The sequence below is a fragment of the Platalea leucorodia genome (assembly GCF_965183815.1).
Source record: "Platalea leucorodia genome assembly, chromosome: 1".
NCBI classification, from domain to species: Eukaryota; Metazoa; Chordata; class Aves; order Pelecaniformes; family Threskiornithidae; genus Platalea; species Platalea leucorodia.
In genome coordinates this window covers 141,564,286-141,582,476 of record NC_138823.1, presented here as the reverse complement: position 1 = coordinate 141,582,476, position 18,191 = coordinate 141,564,286, and the positions used below count along the sequence as shown (strand labels likewise).

The window sequence follows — 18,191 nt, the reverse complement described above, 5'->3', positions numbered from 1 at the left end:
TCTGCTAAATCTGTTACTCACAAACAGGTTTATGACCAGTTTGGAACTGGTCAGTTCTTCAGTGAAGGTTGGTGGCAGCTTTAGGAGCATTAATCATGAAATGGTGGAGTTTAAGAACTGGAAAGAAATGAAGATGAACATTAGAATTACAGCCCTGGACTTCAGGAGAGCAAATTTTGGCTTGTTCAGGGATCTGCTTGGCAGGATTCTATGGGACCACTGCCCTGAAGGACAGAAGAGCCCAGGAGACCCACTTGATCTTTGAGGATATAAGGATACCAGAGGAGACCATGCCAGAAGCCTTGTGAAAGTCAATTTAAGCAACATCTACTGCTCTCCCCTCCTCCATGGAGCCAGGCCTGCTGCTCAGTGAAGCAGGAGACCTCGTTGCAAAGGATACAGAAAAGTCTGAGATAAATTAATGACTGCTTTGCCTCAGTTTTTCCACAGATTGGCTAATGACCTGGATATTGTTGCAGGGACATCGTCATGTTTCCTGCATTCTCCAACAATTTGCCTCAGGGCAGCAATGGCACTGGAGTGCAAGGGTTCATATATGGCTCTCGATACCTTTGGTGCCTCCTGCCCATGTAGCGTACGCCAGACTTTGTCATGGTGTGCTGTGACAGTTGTTCAATCAGTATGAGTATGGTTATGCAAATGAAATAGATGACCCCTTGTTTAATTCAAATACTTAATCATTAAAATAAATTAAAAAATAATAAAAAATAAATAAAATTAATAAAAAATAATACTAACCAAACCACTACTTCAGCAACAACAACAGCAAGTCACAGAGCACACACCGCACACATCTCATTCTTGGCACATTACGTTTACATGTTACCTGCAGCTCATGCCACGGCCACACCAAGGAAGTCATGTTCCCATGCATCCATCCTCACTGCTGACTGGGCAAAAGGACACCCATGTTGGCTCAGATCACTGAGAAGTTGGAGTCCTGCTGTCTGTGGGCAAATTCGGGGTACAGCACACAGCTTACTTCATCCTGGGTCTGGGGACAAGGATGGAGGTTACAGAACTTCCTCATGTTACTTTGGGTGCTAGTCTCCAGGCTAGCTCCTGTTCACTTGTTTGTGTTAGTTTTGGGTCACTACCGTCACTAATCTCCAGGCAAACCTTGTTTACTTCCTTCTACCAATCACCCTCAGTTCCTCTTGGTTACAGCTAATAGCTTTAAAGATTGCTATGCACACGCTTGTCTCTGGTGCAGGGGAGGGCTGTGTGGATTTACAGGCAGAAGGCACCGTTAGCAAGTTTGCAGATGAGGTTAGATAGGCTAACAGACAGGGCTGCTGTTCAGCAACCTCAACAGGCTGGAGAAATGAGCTGGCAGAAACCTTATGAAGCAAGGGCAACTGTGAGTCCAGCATCTGGAGCAGCATAGTCCTGTGTGACACTGAGCTAGAGAGCAGCCTTGCAGGAAACACCCTGGGAAGAGGTGGGAAGAACATCTTCAGTAGGAAGAAAAGAACGGGATTACAGGCATCTTGCTGCGGTCTCAGCTACCTTCCAGGAGGTAGAAAGGACGAACCCAGTTTCTTTGTACTCTCTGTACAGAGACAAGATAACAGGCAATGAACAGAAGTTGCAGAAGGGAAATTCTGAGTAGATATTTTCACCAAAAAAAAAGGTACTATGAGGTTTCTCAAACACTGGAACAGGTTGCATCCTATCATTAGAGAGATTCAAAGCTGATCAAGGCCATTACAAGGTTGGCCCTGCTTTGAAGTGGGGGGCTGGGGTGGACCAGAGCTCCCTTCCAACCTAAATTATTCAATGATTCAAAGAGTCTTTATGACTCTTACGTTTCAGATCATTTGATCTGAAGAAGTGCAATGGAAGCTCATAGGCTGTGAGTTCCATATGTCCAGTCAGCGACCTCTGCATCTGAGGCTGCCGTCTTTTAAGAGAGCTTGATCTTCTTCATGAAAACCTGACAAGTTCTAGCTTGCACTGCTGTAACTAAATAAAACTACCTTCTTACAGGGTTCACACCACTTTTAGCACTTTGGATTAATTATATGACTATTATCCTAATGGAAGCAGCCAGAGTAAGTAATTGAAGACATCTTGAAATAAATTAGATAAATGGTAGCAGAAGCAGGTTTGTGCTTTAAAGTTCAGAGGAAAACCATTTTTAAAATCCAATTGTAAAACTCCCTCAAATACAATGAAATTTACTGCACATTTTTATTGACCAAACTATATTTTAGGAAAGGTTAGAAAAAAAAATGTGAATCCTGCTGCAGCAAAAAACCCACTCTATTTCTTAGAATGTCTGCTGTATTCTTACTTGATTTTTGTTGAATTTAAGGAATCCATGCTAAATTATTTTTAGCTGAGCACTTAATGCCTAAAGTATTTTTAGGAGAAATCATCAAGTCATGTCACTAAAAATCCATGCTGCAGAACTTCAGTTTTGTGTCACAGAGTTAGTGCCTTCACACATTTTTCTAGTACCAAAGTTCTGTCAAAATGGAAATATTTTTTAATTTAATCAATTCTTATAATACTGTTTCTGGTTCCCATCGTTGGTAAAAAAAATCAATAAATTATGTTTTGTTATTTCAAGAAGCACAGGTCTGCAGATCCTCATTTAATAAAAGCTGGAAATATGCAGAAAGCCATATATCAGGTGTGCCTTAAAATCATTAAATCATGACTGGATTGCAGGAGATGTAGGAGTTGCTGCCAGTTTCAGTAGAATGCTTTTCTTAACCACCATTACTGTAGTTTAATTTTCAATTTCTCCAGATATTGTGGGTTTTTAGATCTTCTTAAATCCAAGATAGAGTCAAATATTAATTATATTCCTAGCTCTGTCCTTGTTTGTTTTAACCACAACCAAAGAGAATATTTCACAGCTGGTAATTCAGCTAGATTGTATGTAACTCTGAATATCAAGGTCAGTTCATGCCCTGCTTCTCTGTACTGTTTTTTCCTCTCTCTTTTTTGTGGACATCAGAAATAATCAGTAATGGCCTGAGATGTAGTACAGTGATAGCTTGTAGTACAGCATCACAGATTTGCTGGGTTTTATTGTGCAGTTGCTGGCTTTAATAATTAAGCGGAATATTATTGTGATGAGGTTTAAAGGCTTTAAAACCCTCATTTGTCTCATACCCAGAAACGTAACCAGCTTCTTAAATACATTATTGCTGATAGAATTTATAGTTCTTTGTTATAATACTTTTGGCCCTTGAGACTAATTAATCAAGTCTGAAATGCATATGCTTAATTTTGGTGAGCCAGAATGATGCGAAATACATAATTAGCCACTTTTGTTGAAGTGTGCATATTATGGTTCAGTGACTAATTTTCTGGTCAGTGAATCACAACCTTATGTCTCTCTTTTGTATTTAAACACTTCAGATTATGATAGTTCTTGTATTTAAAGCCATGCTAGGTGTAAAGATCTAATTCATGCTTAGCATTTTAATAACTGCCTCTGCTTTATGGTTTTCTAAGAGAGAAATATTTATTCATCTCTCTTTAAATTATAAATTTATAATTTATGGCTTATTTTAGTTACAACTTAAATATAATTACATGCAGCATGGTATTTTTAAGGTCATGGAATGTAACATGACAAAAGGTTTGGTTTAGTTTGTAAAAACTGTAATTGTTGGCAATGTAGTATTCCATTTTACAAACTTACAATTTGTTCTCTAGAAATGATATCAATCGTAGACTGAATGCTTCTAAACATTTATTTTCAGACACTTTGGAAATGTCTCACTTTAAAGCAGTAAATAGTGTGAAAATAAAACGTTCCTTGCGTATTTCTGTTTTGGAAAACATTTGCTTTAAACTTTGTCATTACTTTGAAGCCTTTATTCATGTATTGTCTAACAGCTTCAGGTATCATTGAAGAACTTCATTTTGACATATGATTCAAGCCTTGAAAATCACATCACTGTAAACTGTGAGTGGCTTTGGCATGAGAAGAAAAATTCAATTAATAAGTTTTTACATTTTTATGTCCTACCTAAACTTGTTTGTCTGTATGAAAATATTATTGCATTACAGTCTAATGTGTCAAAACCACTCCTAAATATTCAGGAGTTACCGGCCTTCAAATGCATTACATATTTTCTATTATCAGGTAGAGGGCAGGAGGGAATACAGTATTTGCATCACTTTGTGTGGTTCCATAATTTATCACATTGGTGATCTCCCTCATGTGTTTACAAACATGATGCTCTCTCTACTGTGTATAAATAATACTTATGCATAATGTTGCTTAAAATGTTTGTTTAAAATGGAAGTTATTTTTTTCCATATTTTCTTTTAATTTGTTTTTACACTAGGGGAGACAAATACATAGCAAATATGGGTTGAATCCTTTTTTACTTCATGTAGTAATATCAAAAGTTCCTCCCAAGTGAGACTGAAAACATGGCTGGTTTAGTCTTTGTAATACTTGGCTCTAAAATTAAAATTCAGAGGAAACAGGATCTGACTATGAGTCAGTATGCAGAACAGATGAAGTATAGGGGCCACGAAGAAACATTCTTTTTATTTCAGCCCAAGGTCTTTATCATTACTGAGAACCAATGTCATATTTCATAATAGTAGGATATGAGTGCCAGACTGTGATCTGTTTTGATCAGGGTTAAAATGCTGATGTTATTTCCTTGATTTTGTTCTAGTTTCTGCTGTATTTTCTATAAATGTTTTTAAAGTAACACACTTTTTTGCAAATTCCTTTCAGAGCACCTCGTGTCATTATTTCAAACGGAGTCGCTAATTCTCACCTTTCTTATCCTTTTGGAAGTAATTACTGACTTGGATGTTTTAATGATGTTGGAATAATCTCCAAATTGTGTTCCTTTCTATAGTGCCTGACTTCATAGAGTCTGACAGATTGTTTGGCATAGGAAAGGGACTCACGGTCATTCACTCGTGGGAAGTTGGCTTACACATGGATGCCAAATCCCAAATGACTTTAACAGTGATAGGCAGTATTAATGAAAATCATTTTCTTACATGGGATACAGTAATAGGCAGTACTAACAAAAATCGTTTGCTTACATGGGATATAATGCACATTTCTACTTCTCATTCCAATAATAAATTAAATTCAACATTTGAGCCAAATGTTGTGGAAACACATAATTTGCCATATGCAGTATCTGTGTCACCTGATCATGCTTTTCAGCTCTGCATAATACTTTTTTCATCTATAATTACCTAATTGTCTTTCTAGCCTGCTAAGAAAATATTCCTTCAGCATGACATCTTTCGATTGTGCTTTTGTTCAGTAGTTTACAGTGTGTTGGTACTGTATAATGTGTGTTTATCATTAATACTATAGATAGCAAAATATCTAATTACCATTATGCTGCTGTGCTGAAAAAAAGTGTTACAGTCCAAGCCAACTCTGAATTTCAGTTGCTGAAAGCAAGATTGGTAGGCAGCCTTGTAAGTCCCAACCAAGAAAGAGGCACTTCCCTTGTCTTTTGTTAAGCCAAAGAAATGGGCTCCCAGTGTTCAGCAATAGTTGACAGTGGAGAAGAATGCTCCTTAGCAACAGAAGTTCCTAAAATAAAACAAAGGTTTAAATGCAGCTTAAAATTAGGGAAATAGTGTCTGTCAGATGTAAAAATGCGGAAATTGATTCTCTGTTATAGACAGGAGGAAGGCAAATATAAAAGCTCAGAAATATCTTCTAAGTCAAGATGGAGAAAGACATTACTGTGGTGCATGTTCCTTTCACTACGAGCTGCCAGAAGCGTGTCTGTGCTGTTACTGTGCATCTGGTCTTCTGTAGGCTTCTGGGAAACACATTGCTCTAAAGGGAATGGCAGTGATGATACATTTTTTAAAAATTGCCCCGCTCTAGGTCTGTGTCTGTAAAGCTCAAACTCAGAGAATCTTTTTTACCAGAATTTGGAGTGAAGGCTTTAGTGGTCACTTCTTTTTTCCCCCTCCTGTGAATACTGTCATGGTCTGATCACTCCTAGTCTTAGACACAGTGCCCTTCTGGCAAATGTCATCCACAGAACACACTTAAAACAATCACAGCCATGTGTCTTTGGAGGAGAAGGCTACCCTCTGTACAAGACACAGCTAAAAATCTAGAACTCTGGTAAAACAATAGGAGTAATTTTTTTTTTTTTCACTAATGTTTTGTATAGGTTTGTAATTGGACGAGAAAAACCGGGACAAGTGAGTGAGGTTGCGCAGCTGATTAGCCAAACTCTAGAACAAGAACGCCGCCAGAGAGAGCTGCTGGAGCAGCATTATGCACAGTATGATGCAGATGATGATGAGGTAACAAACTGTCTGGTGTTTCACTATTTGATGTTTTTTAATGTTCTGTTTTCTATTCCTAATTCCTTCTTTTAAATTGACACTCAGAGGTCAGCTTTTGGCCCTCTCCATTACCTCTGCTGCTGATTTTTACAGATTTTGATGATGGATCTTATTTGAAGAACAAAGTTACTGAAAAGCTTTTCAGCATGGATTTAAAATATTTGTTTTGTTCCAGAAGAGCAAACATCAAATTGGTCGATGCTTCTGTAATCATTGCTCTTCCTCTGAAGGCATATGCTTTTCCGAAATCAGGGAATAAAGTTGGTTTGCTTGTGCACTGAATCACTAGTTTTTTGTGAAAACAGTAAAAGTCGCCTTCTAACTTTTAGGGGGTTGAGGAAGTTCTAGACTTTTTTTTCTTTTTTTTTTTTTTTTCCCCTGGAAGAATTTATGTTCTTCTTAATTCAGAACATTAAGAAATTTTCTGAAAAGTCCAGGTAAGACCCCTCCTTCCACACACTGCTTTTTGTTTCTGTGTGAACAGATATTCCACAGGACGGAGAATTAATCTACCTTGTCTGAAACATGTATTGATGTTCACAATTAGTGCCTCGTGTCCCAATACAAAGGTTTTGAAACTATCAACTTTATACAGTAAATTTTCCATAATTTCTTTCTGTTCTCTTGAAATTCCTAATATGCCTAAATACCAAGATACTTGGAAAGATTAATGAGAGCTTTTTCAAAGACTATGGTCTGTGTTACTCCCTAAATTAGCTGCTGGGTTAAGGTAAAAGACAGTTGTTGTAACAAACCACTTCCACATAGCTCAAGCATACCACCTTCATTTCACATTATCTGGAATAATATTATTTGAAATGCCAGGCTCCATGTATTAGTGTGTTTTCATCCTGGGCCAGATTTTTTATTTTATTTGTGGAAGGGGGCGATAGAGAAGGGGAAACAGAGAATTCAGGCTATGCATTTATTTCAGTTTAGTTTTCCTTTAGGTACTGAGACAAGGCTTCTAAACAGTGTAATAGAGAAAAAAAATACTCTGAGATAAAATCAGGATACACTTGGATTTTGAAACACACTGTTAAACTAGCAATAGGGCAGAACAATCAGAAGTGTCGCAGAAGACTAAGTAAAAATCATGTCTAGCCCCAGTGATGCTTTCACTTACTTGAATTTCCACTGATATTAAAAATAAAAATATTTTAATATGTTTTAGAATGAATCCTGTCATAGGTGCATATTTAACTCATATAAATAAAAGTTATAGTCATCTGTATTGGGGAAGCATATTTATGTGTGCCTGTGTGAGACCGTGAAGGCTAGAAAATCCATATCCTCTCTGTTCCCTCCTCAAACTATTGAAATATGCAAGTCTTCTAACTTCTGTTTAGTCTAGAATTAAAATTCAAGATCTTGACTGATTTATTGAAGGAACTCTATAATTTTCTCAAAAACAAAAGAGACAACTCCCTCTATCCTTTGGAACAAGAGACTTCTCATAACTGATCACAGCATGCTGTGGACATCACAGTTTGAAGACCTATGATATCATTTTATGGTAAACATAGTCTTGATAGCTTTCATATTGGCAGGAGAGGTGGGTCCTGATGTTCAAATGCTTCTCACTGTGTACTTGCACGTAGAGGGATGTGCAGCTGAAGGTAGACCTATGTGATTTGCATTACACCTTTTACCTAGAGGATGCATCCACCTGCAAAAAATCTCAAAGGTTTGTGTTGCTTACCTTCATGCACCGCACAGATGTCATAACTCAAGATCTGGCAATAAAGAAAACGTTAAAACCGTATAGATCAATACTGATCCTGGTAGTACCTCAGCCTTCGGTAGGGATTCTTGCTGTGCTGATGCTGACAGTGACACTTTCATACTGATGACCATGCAAGTGTTTCTCAGCACAGTAGTGAAAGAGGACAGGGATAAGTAGGTATCAGATACTTTTTGTGATGTGTCGTCTTGTCCTTGCAATTCAATGGTTACAAACTCTTACGCCCTGTTCACTGCATAAATTTTTAACACCAAAAATACTAAATGCACAAAGTGTTTTCTATTGGTTGTGCCTTTGGATGACAGAGACAAAATAAGATAAGGCAAGTGATTAATAGAGTTAAAGGCATCTTTTCTTATCGTAGCACTACACTGAGGATGATAACCACCTCTGTGACCATGATATGCTTTTTGGCCGTTACTGTTTGCAGTGCAAAGGGGACTTTTATGCAGTATGTGAGGAAAGGAGGAAGAAGAAGGGAAAAGACATAGAATCATAGAATCATAGAATTATTTAGGTTGGAAATGACCTTTAAGAAGGGGAGTATGTACTATTACTTGTACTTGGGGAGATCCAGAGTGTCATCAAAGATCTCTTTTGGAAGGAGAAGGAGTTAGGCATCAGAACAAATGCAGTACTTCAGTTCTCAAAAACTACATCGGGATTACTGAAGATCGTACCCATTTCCTACTTGATGCCATGTATATATTTGGGAGGGGGGTGGTAAAACTTATTCTCAGAATAGACGGCTGGGGTGTAGTTACTAAAGTATGCAATGAGGCATGTTCCCTTTATTAATTAACAGACTTATCAGAAATAGATTTTATTGGGAACCTGCAGAAATCCTGAATATTTTTATTTTTGTCACCTGACCATGCTGTCCAAGTAAACTCATATAACTTGCACCGTTCCCAGGCAATTGACACGATGGAAGCTGTGATCTAATGCACATTAGACACAGTTCAAAGACATTTTTGGTCACCACAAGCACTTCTGCTCCATTTCCTGTCAAATACGAGCATTACTACTTGGAGCTCACGTTGCTCTGTGAGGGCAAATGTGGCTGGGTTTATGTTGCTATATGCCACACACCACTACCAGCCCTGTATTCTTTGGCTCTGGTAAGCAGGGCATCTTTTGGGCAAGAAAATCTCGATTTACACTGTCTGAATGAACATCCACAAATGTACCAAAAAACCTACCCTTTCAAGTCCGTTTCCTCAAAGTGATGGTGATTCTGACTGCGTGAAGTTCAGGAATATTTGGATTGCCAGGGTAAGGAGTTTCATGCTGAGGTGGCACAGAATTATGCAGGAGTTGCTCAGTCTCAGAGCTGTCAAACTGTCCTATTCATTTTCATACAGTTCTTAAAAAATGGTAACATGGCTCTCCAGCTACAATGCTGCATAAATAAACAAGAAAATGATCTTTATTCAAACCTCCATTGAGTCTGTCAAATTCTGAGCCTCAGAGACTTTACCACAACGACAGAAATAACATATCAGGTTTCCGGAGCAGGAAATCAGTGATCTGTGTTTGAGTCCCAGAGTCACTGCACATGACTGTGTTTGGTAGAGCTGGCCAAATCACAGGAAGAGAGCGTGTGCCAGGCATGTGCAGGTCCTGGTGTTTTATCTTGCTGTGCCACCAGCTGGCTGGATTTCCTCTGTTTTGAAACTTAGGACAGTCTTCATCATAGCCCAACCAGCATCTAGCTATTTTAGAAGGATCTGAGTTCTTTAAAATAGCAGCATTATTGAGACAATTTTGACTTCTGCCAGCCAGTGTGCACTGGACTTGAGTCAGATGCTAAATTAGAGAGACACTTGTTAGCCTGCTGTAATTTCTCATTCCATTGCCTTGCAGGAATGTTACATGGCAGTTATTTATTGGGGAAGATTCACACTAATACACAGTGTTTCAAAAGATACATCATTTACTATATAGGTAATCCTGAAAGAAACATCACTTACTATATAAATGCCCTGCATCCCTGCATTTCAGAATCTGCTGTTGTCATGGGCTGCAGGTCGTCACAGGGTTGCAGGATGCTTTCAGATGCTCTTTCATTTAAGTGTTTGCATGGAAACATAAGAACCTTGTGCAGAACTGACGAACACTGAAAGAAGAGGGATGCCCACAGTGGGGTCCATGCAAAGACAAGCAGGATAAATGTGCAACAGCTCACAATTTGTTGTTAAGCTCCTACAAGTCAAGCACTGCCAGTAGTATCGGTTATTTCTCAAGTACTACTTACTTGAGTAGTGTTGGCATTTCCCAATGCTAACTACAATAAGGCTGGGAGAGTATGTTGTTTCAGGTGCTGCCTCTAGATAGCCTGCTGCAGAGTTTACTCATCATCAGTTCGTCTAGCTTCCTAAAATCCCACATCCTTTTAATTTGCTGTATCCTGTCAGAAAACAAAACTCCAAGGCTTTGAAGTAGGCACTCTTTGTATTTCCTACTTAGTGTGTTTAGTACGACCTGAGCCTGTATCCTTGACTGAAACTTTTTGACTTCCCTGTGTTAACACAGTGTTCTGTGCACATTTTAGTCAAATACCACCATTTCTTGGAATTTTGATTTGAACATGGTATTATCTTCTTTGTGTTCTACAGTGAATGGCAAAAGTCACATAAAGCAGATGACCTGTTCCCCTGACGGCTGCACGTGGTGATGCGGGATGTGACATTAATAACATATTGCAGAATTCTATTCACTCTGTGGCCAGGGACAAGTAGTTTTATGCAAGTGACGTTTTAACATATTTTAATATCACTAATAGTCATTTGAGTATTTTTTAATTTTTAATTCTTATTTATCAGGACATTCTGAGAGCAAAGCAACATTAGAACCAGTGAAGAAAATCTTGACACACACAAAAAGAAAAACATTGCAGTGTGCTTGAATATCTAACACCCAGAGAATAGATTTGTTAAACAAGATCTTTCAGAGAGTACAGGTTTTCCAACATCATTAATATGAAGCACTCCTGTAAAAGCAATGATTGATACTATACCATTATATTTTTCTTTGCTCTTTTGAAAGAATTAAGTATAAACCATCAAAAAATCAAATGAAGAGGTGGGCTTGAGTTATTTCTGTAGTTCTTCAAATGGTGTTCCCTGATTGTGGGAGAGTTTCAGCACAAACAAAAGATTTAGCTTGATGCAGCCTTTGTTATGGTGATTTGGGGAAGGTCTGTCTGCATTACCCTCTCTGGTGCTGCTGCTCCTTCTTTCTGCTTGGGAGTGTTAGGCCCATTTCAAGAATTTACAAGGCAGCTAAACAATGTGAGTAACACATTTTCCCTTTTAATGTGGGAAATTGCAGTTCATGTTTATAAAGATAATTTCGTGCTATTAGCTGTGATAGCATATAGCAAAATGGCTAATATCAGAAACTATTGCTGTGGATGGGATAAGCTTAAGCCATACATGCTACTGAAATGAGAAATAGGTCTTTTGCATGGATGAATTTTGCTCACCAATACAGACTGAAGAGTCCGAGATTTTCCTTCAAGAGCATGTAAGTTTTCATTGACAATTGAGTAAAATAATAATATTGTTGTTGTCTGCTAAGGAAACAAAATGTATTGCAAGGAACCTCAGGCAGCTATGATAACAACTGTTAACCTTACAAGGCTTTGTTATTTTGAAGTAAAATAACTTTTGTCTGTGCCTTGCTGCTTCTTGCTTTCACTGAATTTCCCATTCTAGCTTACTGGCGCAGGGTCTGAACAACCTTCTAGTAGTTTCATGTGAAACAGAAGTCAGCAGAGATAATTTTTTTCGGGAAGAGTATGTTTCATGTAGTTTATGACATATATTTCCTTAAAGCACATATCGGTTCTTTTGAACCTGTAATTTGTGTTTCATGTGATTATAAGATCGGATCCCTTTCTTTTGAAGACGAAAGCAAAAGTCCCATTTATTTCTGTGTTCTGTAATGTGTTTGTGTCACCCTGCTGTCTTGTTTACCTGAGCAAACTGCAGTGCTTTGGTTTTATGACTACTTTTTGCATTAATTGAAGCAAAAATGACTGTGCCCATTGACACTTACTATGTGCAATTTGAAGCAAGATTTTCCTTTGTGTTCATTTTAAGCTGCCTGATGTCCCTCTTCAAAGGCTCTGGCTCCTCAGGCCAGCAGAATATTGCCTGCTGTTGAATTTTTCCCCAGTATAGCTTAGTCCTTCATATGTGTTCATTTTTCTTTTTGTATGAAGTACTTCTTTTTATTTTAAGTCTTTGGAGGAATCGGTTTTAACTAAATTCATCTGTTTTATTCTTTTACCGAAATTGGCAAATATAATTAGGATTTTGCATTAAATTAATATATTCCTTTAAAACACACATGTAGCTGAGACAGATCTGGTTTTTTTTATGTAAACTGGGCATGAGTTTGCTAGTTAACGATCCTATTTCTGTCTCTTCTTTGCATGCTTCAGAGATTTCCTTGGCACTGCTGATAGACCTGCCAAGATGGTTTTTTTCATGTAAAAATGATAGTTGTGTATCGCCTTACAGATTTTTCAGGGATAATGACTGCAAAATTGACAGTACATGGATTGCGGTAGTATTTTGTCCCCACAATAATTCATTTCATTGAAATCTCTCTGGGATTTTAGAGTTAGTTGTTCCGCATCTTACCACCCTGATGGTGTGTGAAGGTGGTGTTACGTGCTCCTGGAAAAAGCCAAGAGAGTTAGCAGCCTAATTTTTTGTTTAGACAGTGACTGCGCGTAGCTGTGTGGAATAAAATAGAAACAGAAGTTGCTACAGGTGTAGCGTAACAGAAGATTTTGTGGGTGGGTGTGACATCTAAATATACAGAATGATAAACTTAATTTCAGGTGTTGTTTTGTTTAGCTGTAATGTTGACGTGCCTGAAAATTCCAGTGAGATAGATTGTGTGTTCTTTGCTTCTGTTTTAAATCAGGAAAAAAGAAGCAAAAACAGCTGTTAACTTTTTTTGTTGAACACTACTGAGATTTTTAGTACATATAAAGTATGTAAAATAAATGGTTATTGTTTATTTCACTGGAGAATATGTAACTATTTATAGAGACAGAGATATCTCTCCTAAGAAATGGCTTGCATTAACAGTGACGTTTCAAGTATGGATGGGTTGTGCATGTTGGTGACTTACCTTCTTTTTGATAGTTCTTTTAACATCAGAAGATTTTACCAAATCATTCCATGCTTTCATAGAATCATAAATGTCCTGAGTTGGAAGGGACCCACAAGGATCATTGAGTCCAATTCCTGTCCCTGCATAGGACAATCCCAAAAATCACAGCATACGTCTGAGGGTGTTGCCTAAATGCTTCTTAAATGTTGTCAGGCTTGGCGCTGTGACTGCCTCCTGGGAGAGCTTGTTCCAGTGCTCCACCACCCTCTGGGTGAAGAACCTTTTCCTAATGCCCAACCTAAACCTCCCCTGGCGTATCTTCCTGCCCTTCCCTTGGGTCCTATCACTGGTCGCCAGGGAGAAGAGATCAACGCCTGCCCCTCCTCTTCCCCTTGTGAGGAAGCTGTAGACTGCGATGAGGTCTCTTTCTGTGTGTTTTAGCTTTCTTTGTTTTTTAAAACTTGAATGGTTTTAAAAAAGGAGAATGTAGATTTTTCATGTTCTTTAAAGGTCCCTTCCAACCCAAACCATTCCGTGATTCTGTGATTCTGTGTGCTATTTATCCAAGAAATTATGATGTTTTATTGCAAGTATATCACCCTGTTGTTGGATGCATACATATATCTTTTCTGTTTGTGTGTACTTGTGCGCCTACACTTAACATGCTTCCATGCAGTGCTTTTTAATTGAGAGAGATTTACATAAGCCTAAACAACAGCTGGGAAACTAAATTAAGGTAGGAAGTTGAGATTCGAACTGTTGTTCGGACATCTGAGTTCTTACCTGTTGTTTTGAAAAGTTCTTTTGACAAAAAAATTACACTAATAGATAATCCTAGCACTACTGGGAATATATTTCTGATGATAATATTATGTGCCTTCATCTCAGGAACTGAAAGCTCATGAAAAAAAACTTGAGTAGTTCTGTCAAAATTTTGGTGTTACTACTGTGTAAACGTGAGAAGGACTGCACCCCTTCCCCCACCCTTCCTTTTCCATGTATTTATTGAGTCCCAAGCTGTATAAATCCAGATGTGGCCCTGAGGGAAGTGTTTGCTTTATAATATGTTTGCATAGCCATTTGCATAGCCAGCAGGCTATTCGTGATCCGTACATGATGTACTCCGGCTTCCAGAGGGAGCCTGACTGAAGCAATGTGGTACCCAGCCACCTTAGGCATGGGGAGAGATGAGCACAGGTGTATGTGCAAAAGATTGTCTAGGCAACTTGGGGTTTAATATTGCGAGCTTTTTCTTGTCAATAATATTGTTTTATTTTGTTTAATCTTGAGATACTGATTGCAGCTTACGATTTTTTTAAATTCTGTTTTGTCAGCAAATTTTTCACATCTCATGGTTTACCAGCTCATGAAACACACGCATTTTCTGTTTAAAACTAGCTAGAAGCAGCTCCCTATTCAGGGTGAAAATTCAGTAAACTCTGACTTCAGTCTCTGAACTTACAGTCTCTGACACTTGTTTTCTTTTTCCTGCTCTTGTTTTTCTGTGTGGGTGTGACTTTTCTATCATTAATTTGTTTATAAAGAACAAACCAATAGATTTTCAAATTCAGCATGAAACATCACTGGAGAATTACTTCTTCCAGATGGCTTACAAAAGACTAATCAAGATCCTGTTGGTCCTATTCTGCTTTTACTTCTGTTTGGAAAAGATTCCTTGTTAAATCTGAGATAAATTTGGAGAGGTCTTCCTATGGGAAAGAGGCCTCACTTGGAAAAGGATGCAAACCACTGAAATATAGAGCCAGTACTGCTTAAGCACTAAATTCTTATTGCTTAAGGCACTGTTTTCTTCTCTCTCTTAATGTTCTGAAATACTACTGTGGAGTTGTATTTTGTCTGGTAGAATTCATAAGTACTGGGATTATAGCTAAAGAAAAAGATAACCTCTTTTGTATGCAGTATGCTGTGTTTGCACAGTAGCTTAATTATTCTTTGCACAGTCTCTGCCTAATAAGAGGATAACTGGAATTTCTCAAATGCTATAAAATTAAGACAGGGGAATATGCTACAGATGAAGAAGATGAAGACATGGGACCTGTCCTTCCAGGAGGTGACATGGCTATTGAAGTGTTCGATCTCCCTGAAAATGATGACATGTTCTCCCCCAGTGATGTGGACACCAGCAAGCTTGCTCACAAATTCAAAGAGGTAAGTTATAGATCAGAAAATATTCCTGAAATATCTCATTGGAATTAGATTCCTAGTTATCTCTATGCTCAGTGCTTGTTTTTTCTCTTGAAAACTAGAGCTGATTTGTAGCTGTTTGTATACTTAGTATTTTGAATGACTCAAAAAGTTCTGCTTAAAAGAAGTGAAACTGTTCTTTGCAGGTGTTTTAGCATCAGCTTTCAGGTGACTGTTGCATTGATGGAGGATAATTTATAATTTAAGTTTTCAGCACAGAAGTTATTCTGCCTCAGCACTTAGTTTGCCTTTTTTGACCAGGAGGACAAAGTGCAAGTTAATTCATTGCTAACAGATTGCTGCCTTTTTTTTTTTTTTTTTGGTAAGATTCCGATCAAAAGTAATCAGGAAAACCAAACAGCAAATGCTAAATTTCAGTGAAAAGGGACATGTGGAGCTCATCCTATACCATTACACAGTGACTCGTCAATGTACAGCAGTGTCATATGTTTGGCCATGTGTTTAGAAAGATGCTGTATTGGGGAAGCAGTCATATTTCAAGCCGGTGTTTTGGTTTCAGAGTTTGTATAGCATCCACTGGTACTAACTGGGGCTTGAATCAGTGGTGTTCATTGCGGTCATTGAATTCACATAACTTAACATACTAAAGTACTGAGAAACATTTCTTCTGTATTTTAGGCTGTGCTTTTGATGTGGTTTATTTCTGAACTTTCCTGAATTCTGATGCAAATAAAGACATGAAACAATTGGATTTATCTAAGCCCACAGTAATGGGCTGAGTGATGACAATAAAGAACATTTTTCTTCTTAAACACAGGAAGATGGAAGGGGTGAAAGTAGCCAGAACCTCAGGAGATTTGAGCAGCAGAACCTGGGCCCAGAAAAGAGTTTTAAAATAGAGAGGCTCTCTTTTTGTCCTTCTTCCCCTGTCCTCTCCCCTTCCCCTTCCCTCCACTCAAACCAGATATTTTATCTTCTATAAATATATGTTGTTACTACTCTCTAGTGAGAGTAATGTATGGAAAGTGATCAGTCAATGAGCAACCAGTCTTTCCCTTTTCTGCTGATACCCTTTTCAGCCTTTGGATGCCTACTGTTATTCATTGTTGTTTCCTGAAAGTTTTTGACTTTACTTAAATGATAATTTTCTCACTCCGTATTTCAAGTTCCAGGCTCTTACGCAATTAGCAGAACAGTTTACTTCATTTTCTAATACTTTGCATCATACATAGTGATACTTTCTCAAAGCAGTGGGAAGGTGCTACCATTCTGACTGTGCCAATGTACCAAGGCTATGCAAACCACAGATGCAGTGATGGGCCAGACACCACTCACCTTTGAATAAATTACCTGTAAAACTATGCTTGAATACAGTTTCCATCAACTTGGGCTATTGCCCTACTAGAGCACGTCCAAACTGAATTGAAGCTATTTGCAGACCCGTCTGATGCAATGGCCTCAAAACGCTGGTGTAGAGGAGATCAGATGAAGGGACTTTGGGATCCTGCAGTTTAAGTGCAGATGAGAGCCTGAGAAGAAAAGATTAAATGCTCCCGCATAAGAGTGGACTCTTTTTCACTAACCCACGCAGTTACCACTGTTATGAGCATGCCACTTTTGTTTCACTGATTGTATTTAACAGTACACAGCTGCATTTTGTTGGCTGCTACAGAGTGAGTATATGTATTTTTCTTGGTATTTGCCCTGAATTCTTTCAACACTAGAGACTTGTTCACAATCACACTGCACAAGCCCACACAGTGTTTTCTGGAATTGTATTTAAAGAATAACTGTTCGTTCTTGTTCTTACTGCAGAGATTAATGAAAGTATTAAACAAGTGGGTTGGACATAATCTTTAAGCATAATAGTTTGACCTAATTAGTTGAATTCAGTCTTTGCAATGAAAAATGTGCTTGCATACTTTGAGAGCACTCTTATTTGAAATGCCTTGCTTTTGGAATGAAAGTCAGAAGAGAGATGGGCATTCCTGGGTGAATCACTGTACTTCTGCAAGTCTTGTTTTCCTGGCTGTAAAACAGGAAAAATTCGACTGATTTTCCTTAACTGCTTTGAGAGAAGGAGCTAGAAGCTTTATTTTAGCTGTGATGATTGAAGAGAGACAAGATCTGTAGGGAGAAAGGACATCTTATGCAAGAATTAGGTATTATAGTTCATGTCTTAATTAAATATATGAAAAATGGATTATTATTATTATATTCAAAAATATATAATGATTATATAAAAATTGTCATGGATATTATTAGATTCCATTGGGTACTTTCCCAGCATACTCTGGATATTTTAACATTTGCTAGGTTTTCGTCCCATGCTACCTTTTGCAGTCTTAGACGATTTCGCTCCATTTTCTCTCCTCATCTTTGTATAAAAAGTTTTATTGTTTTGAAGAAAATTAATCAGCTTTTCAAGACATCTTTGAAAAGGAAATGTGCCAAAAATTATTCAAAATATCTTTGTTAAAATGACGTCTTCACTGTTTTATATTGACTTAGAAAACATAAAAATACAAAATAGTATCTGCCAAGAATTTGTTTGGCATTATATGGGACATGGAATAAGGTATTTCTGCTCCCCTATTAGTAAGCTTGCTTAAAAATTGTTAACTATGGAGTCTGGATTTGATTGCCAAACAGTTGACCTTGCCTGTTGTTTAGTCTAACCTATAAATGCGTTAGTATTTCTCATCTATTCTGCAAGCATAATTAGTTCTTTAAAAAAAGAAAAAAAGAAGAAAGTAGATGTCCAGCTACACATTTGTCTGTTTGGCAGGAAAGTGTCTTTTTTCTT

The 18,191-nt window shown here is 37.8% G+C and overlaps 1 protein-coding gene across 1 annotated transcript in view; it reads left to right on the top strand.

Moving 5' to 3' along the window:
* PPP1R9A (protein phosphatase 1 regulatory subunit 9A) overlaps positions 1-18,191 on the top strand; it is a 148,044-nt gene that overhangs the window by 94,024 nt on the left and 35,829 nt on the right. Inside the window, exons 5-6 of the mRNA XM_082320635.1 lie at positions 6,165-6,300; positions 15,233-15,388. Of these exons, the coding sequence (XP_082176761.1) occupies positions 6,165-6,300; positions 15,233-15,388 (292 nt within the window). The remainder of the gene's footprint in view (positions 1-6,164; positions 6,301-15,232; positions 15,389-18,191) is intronic.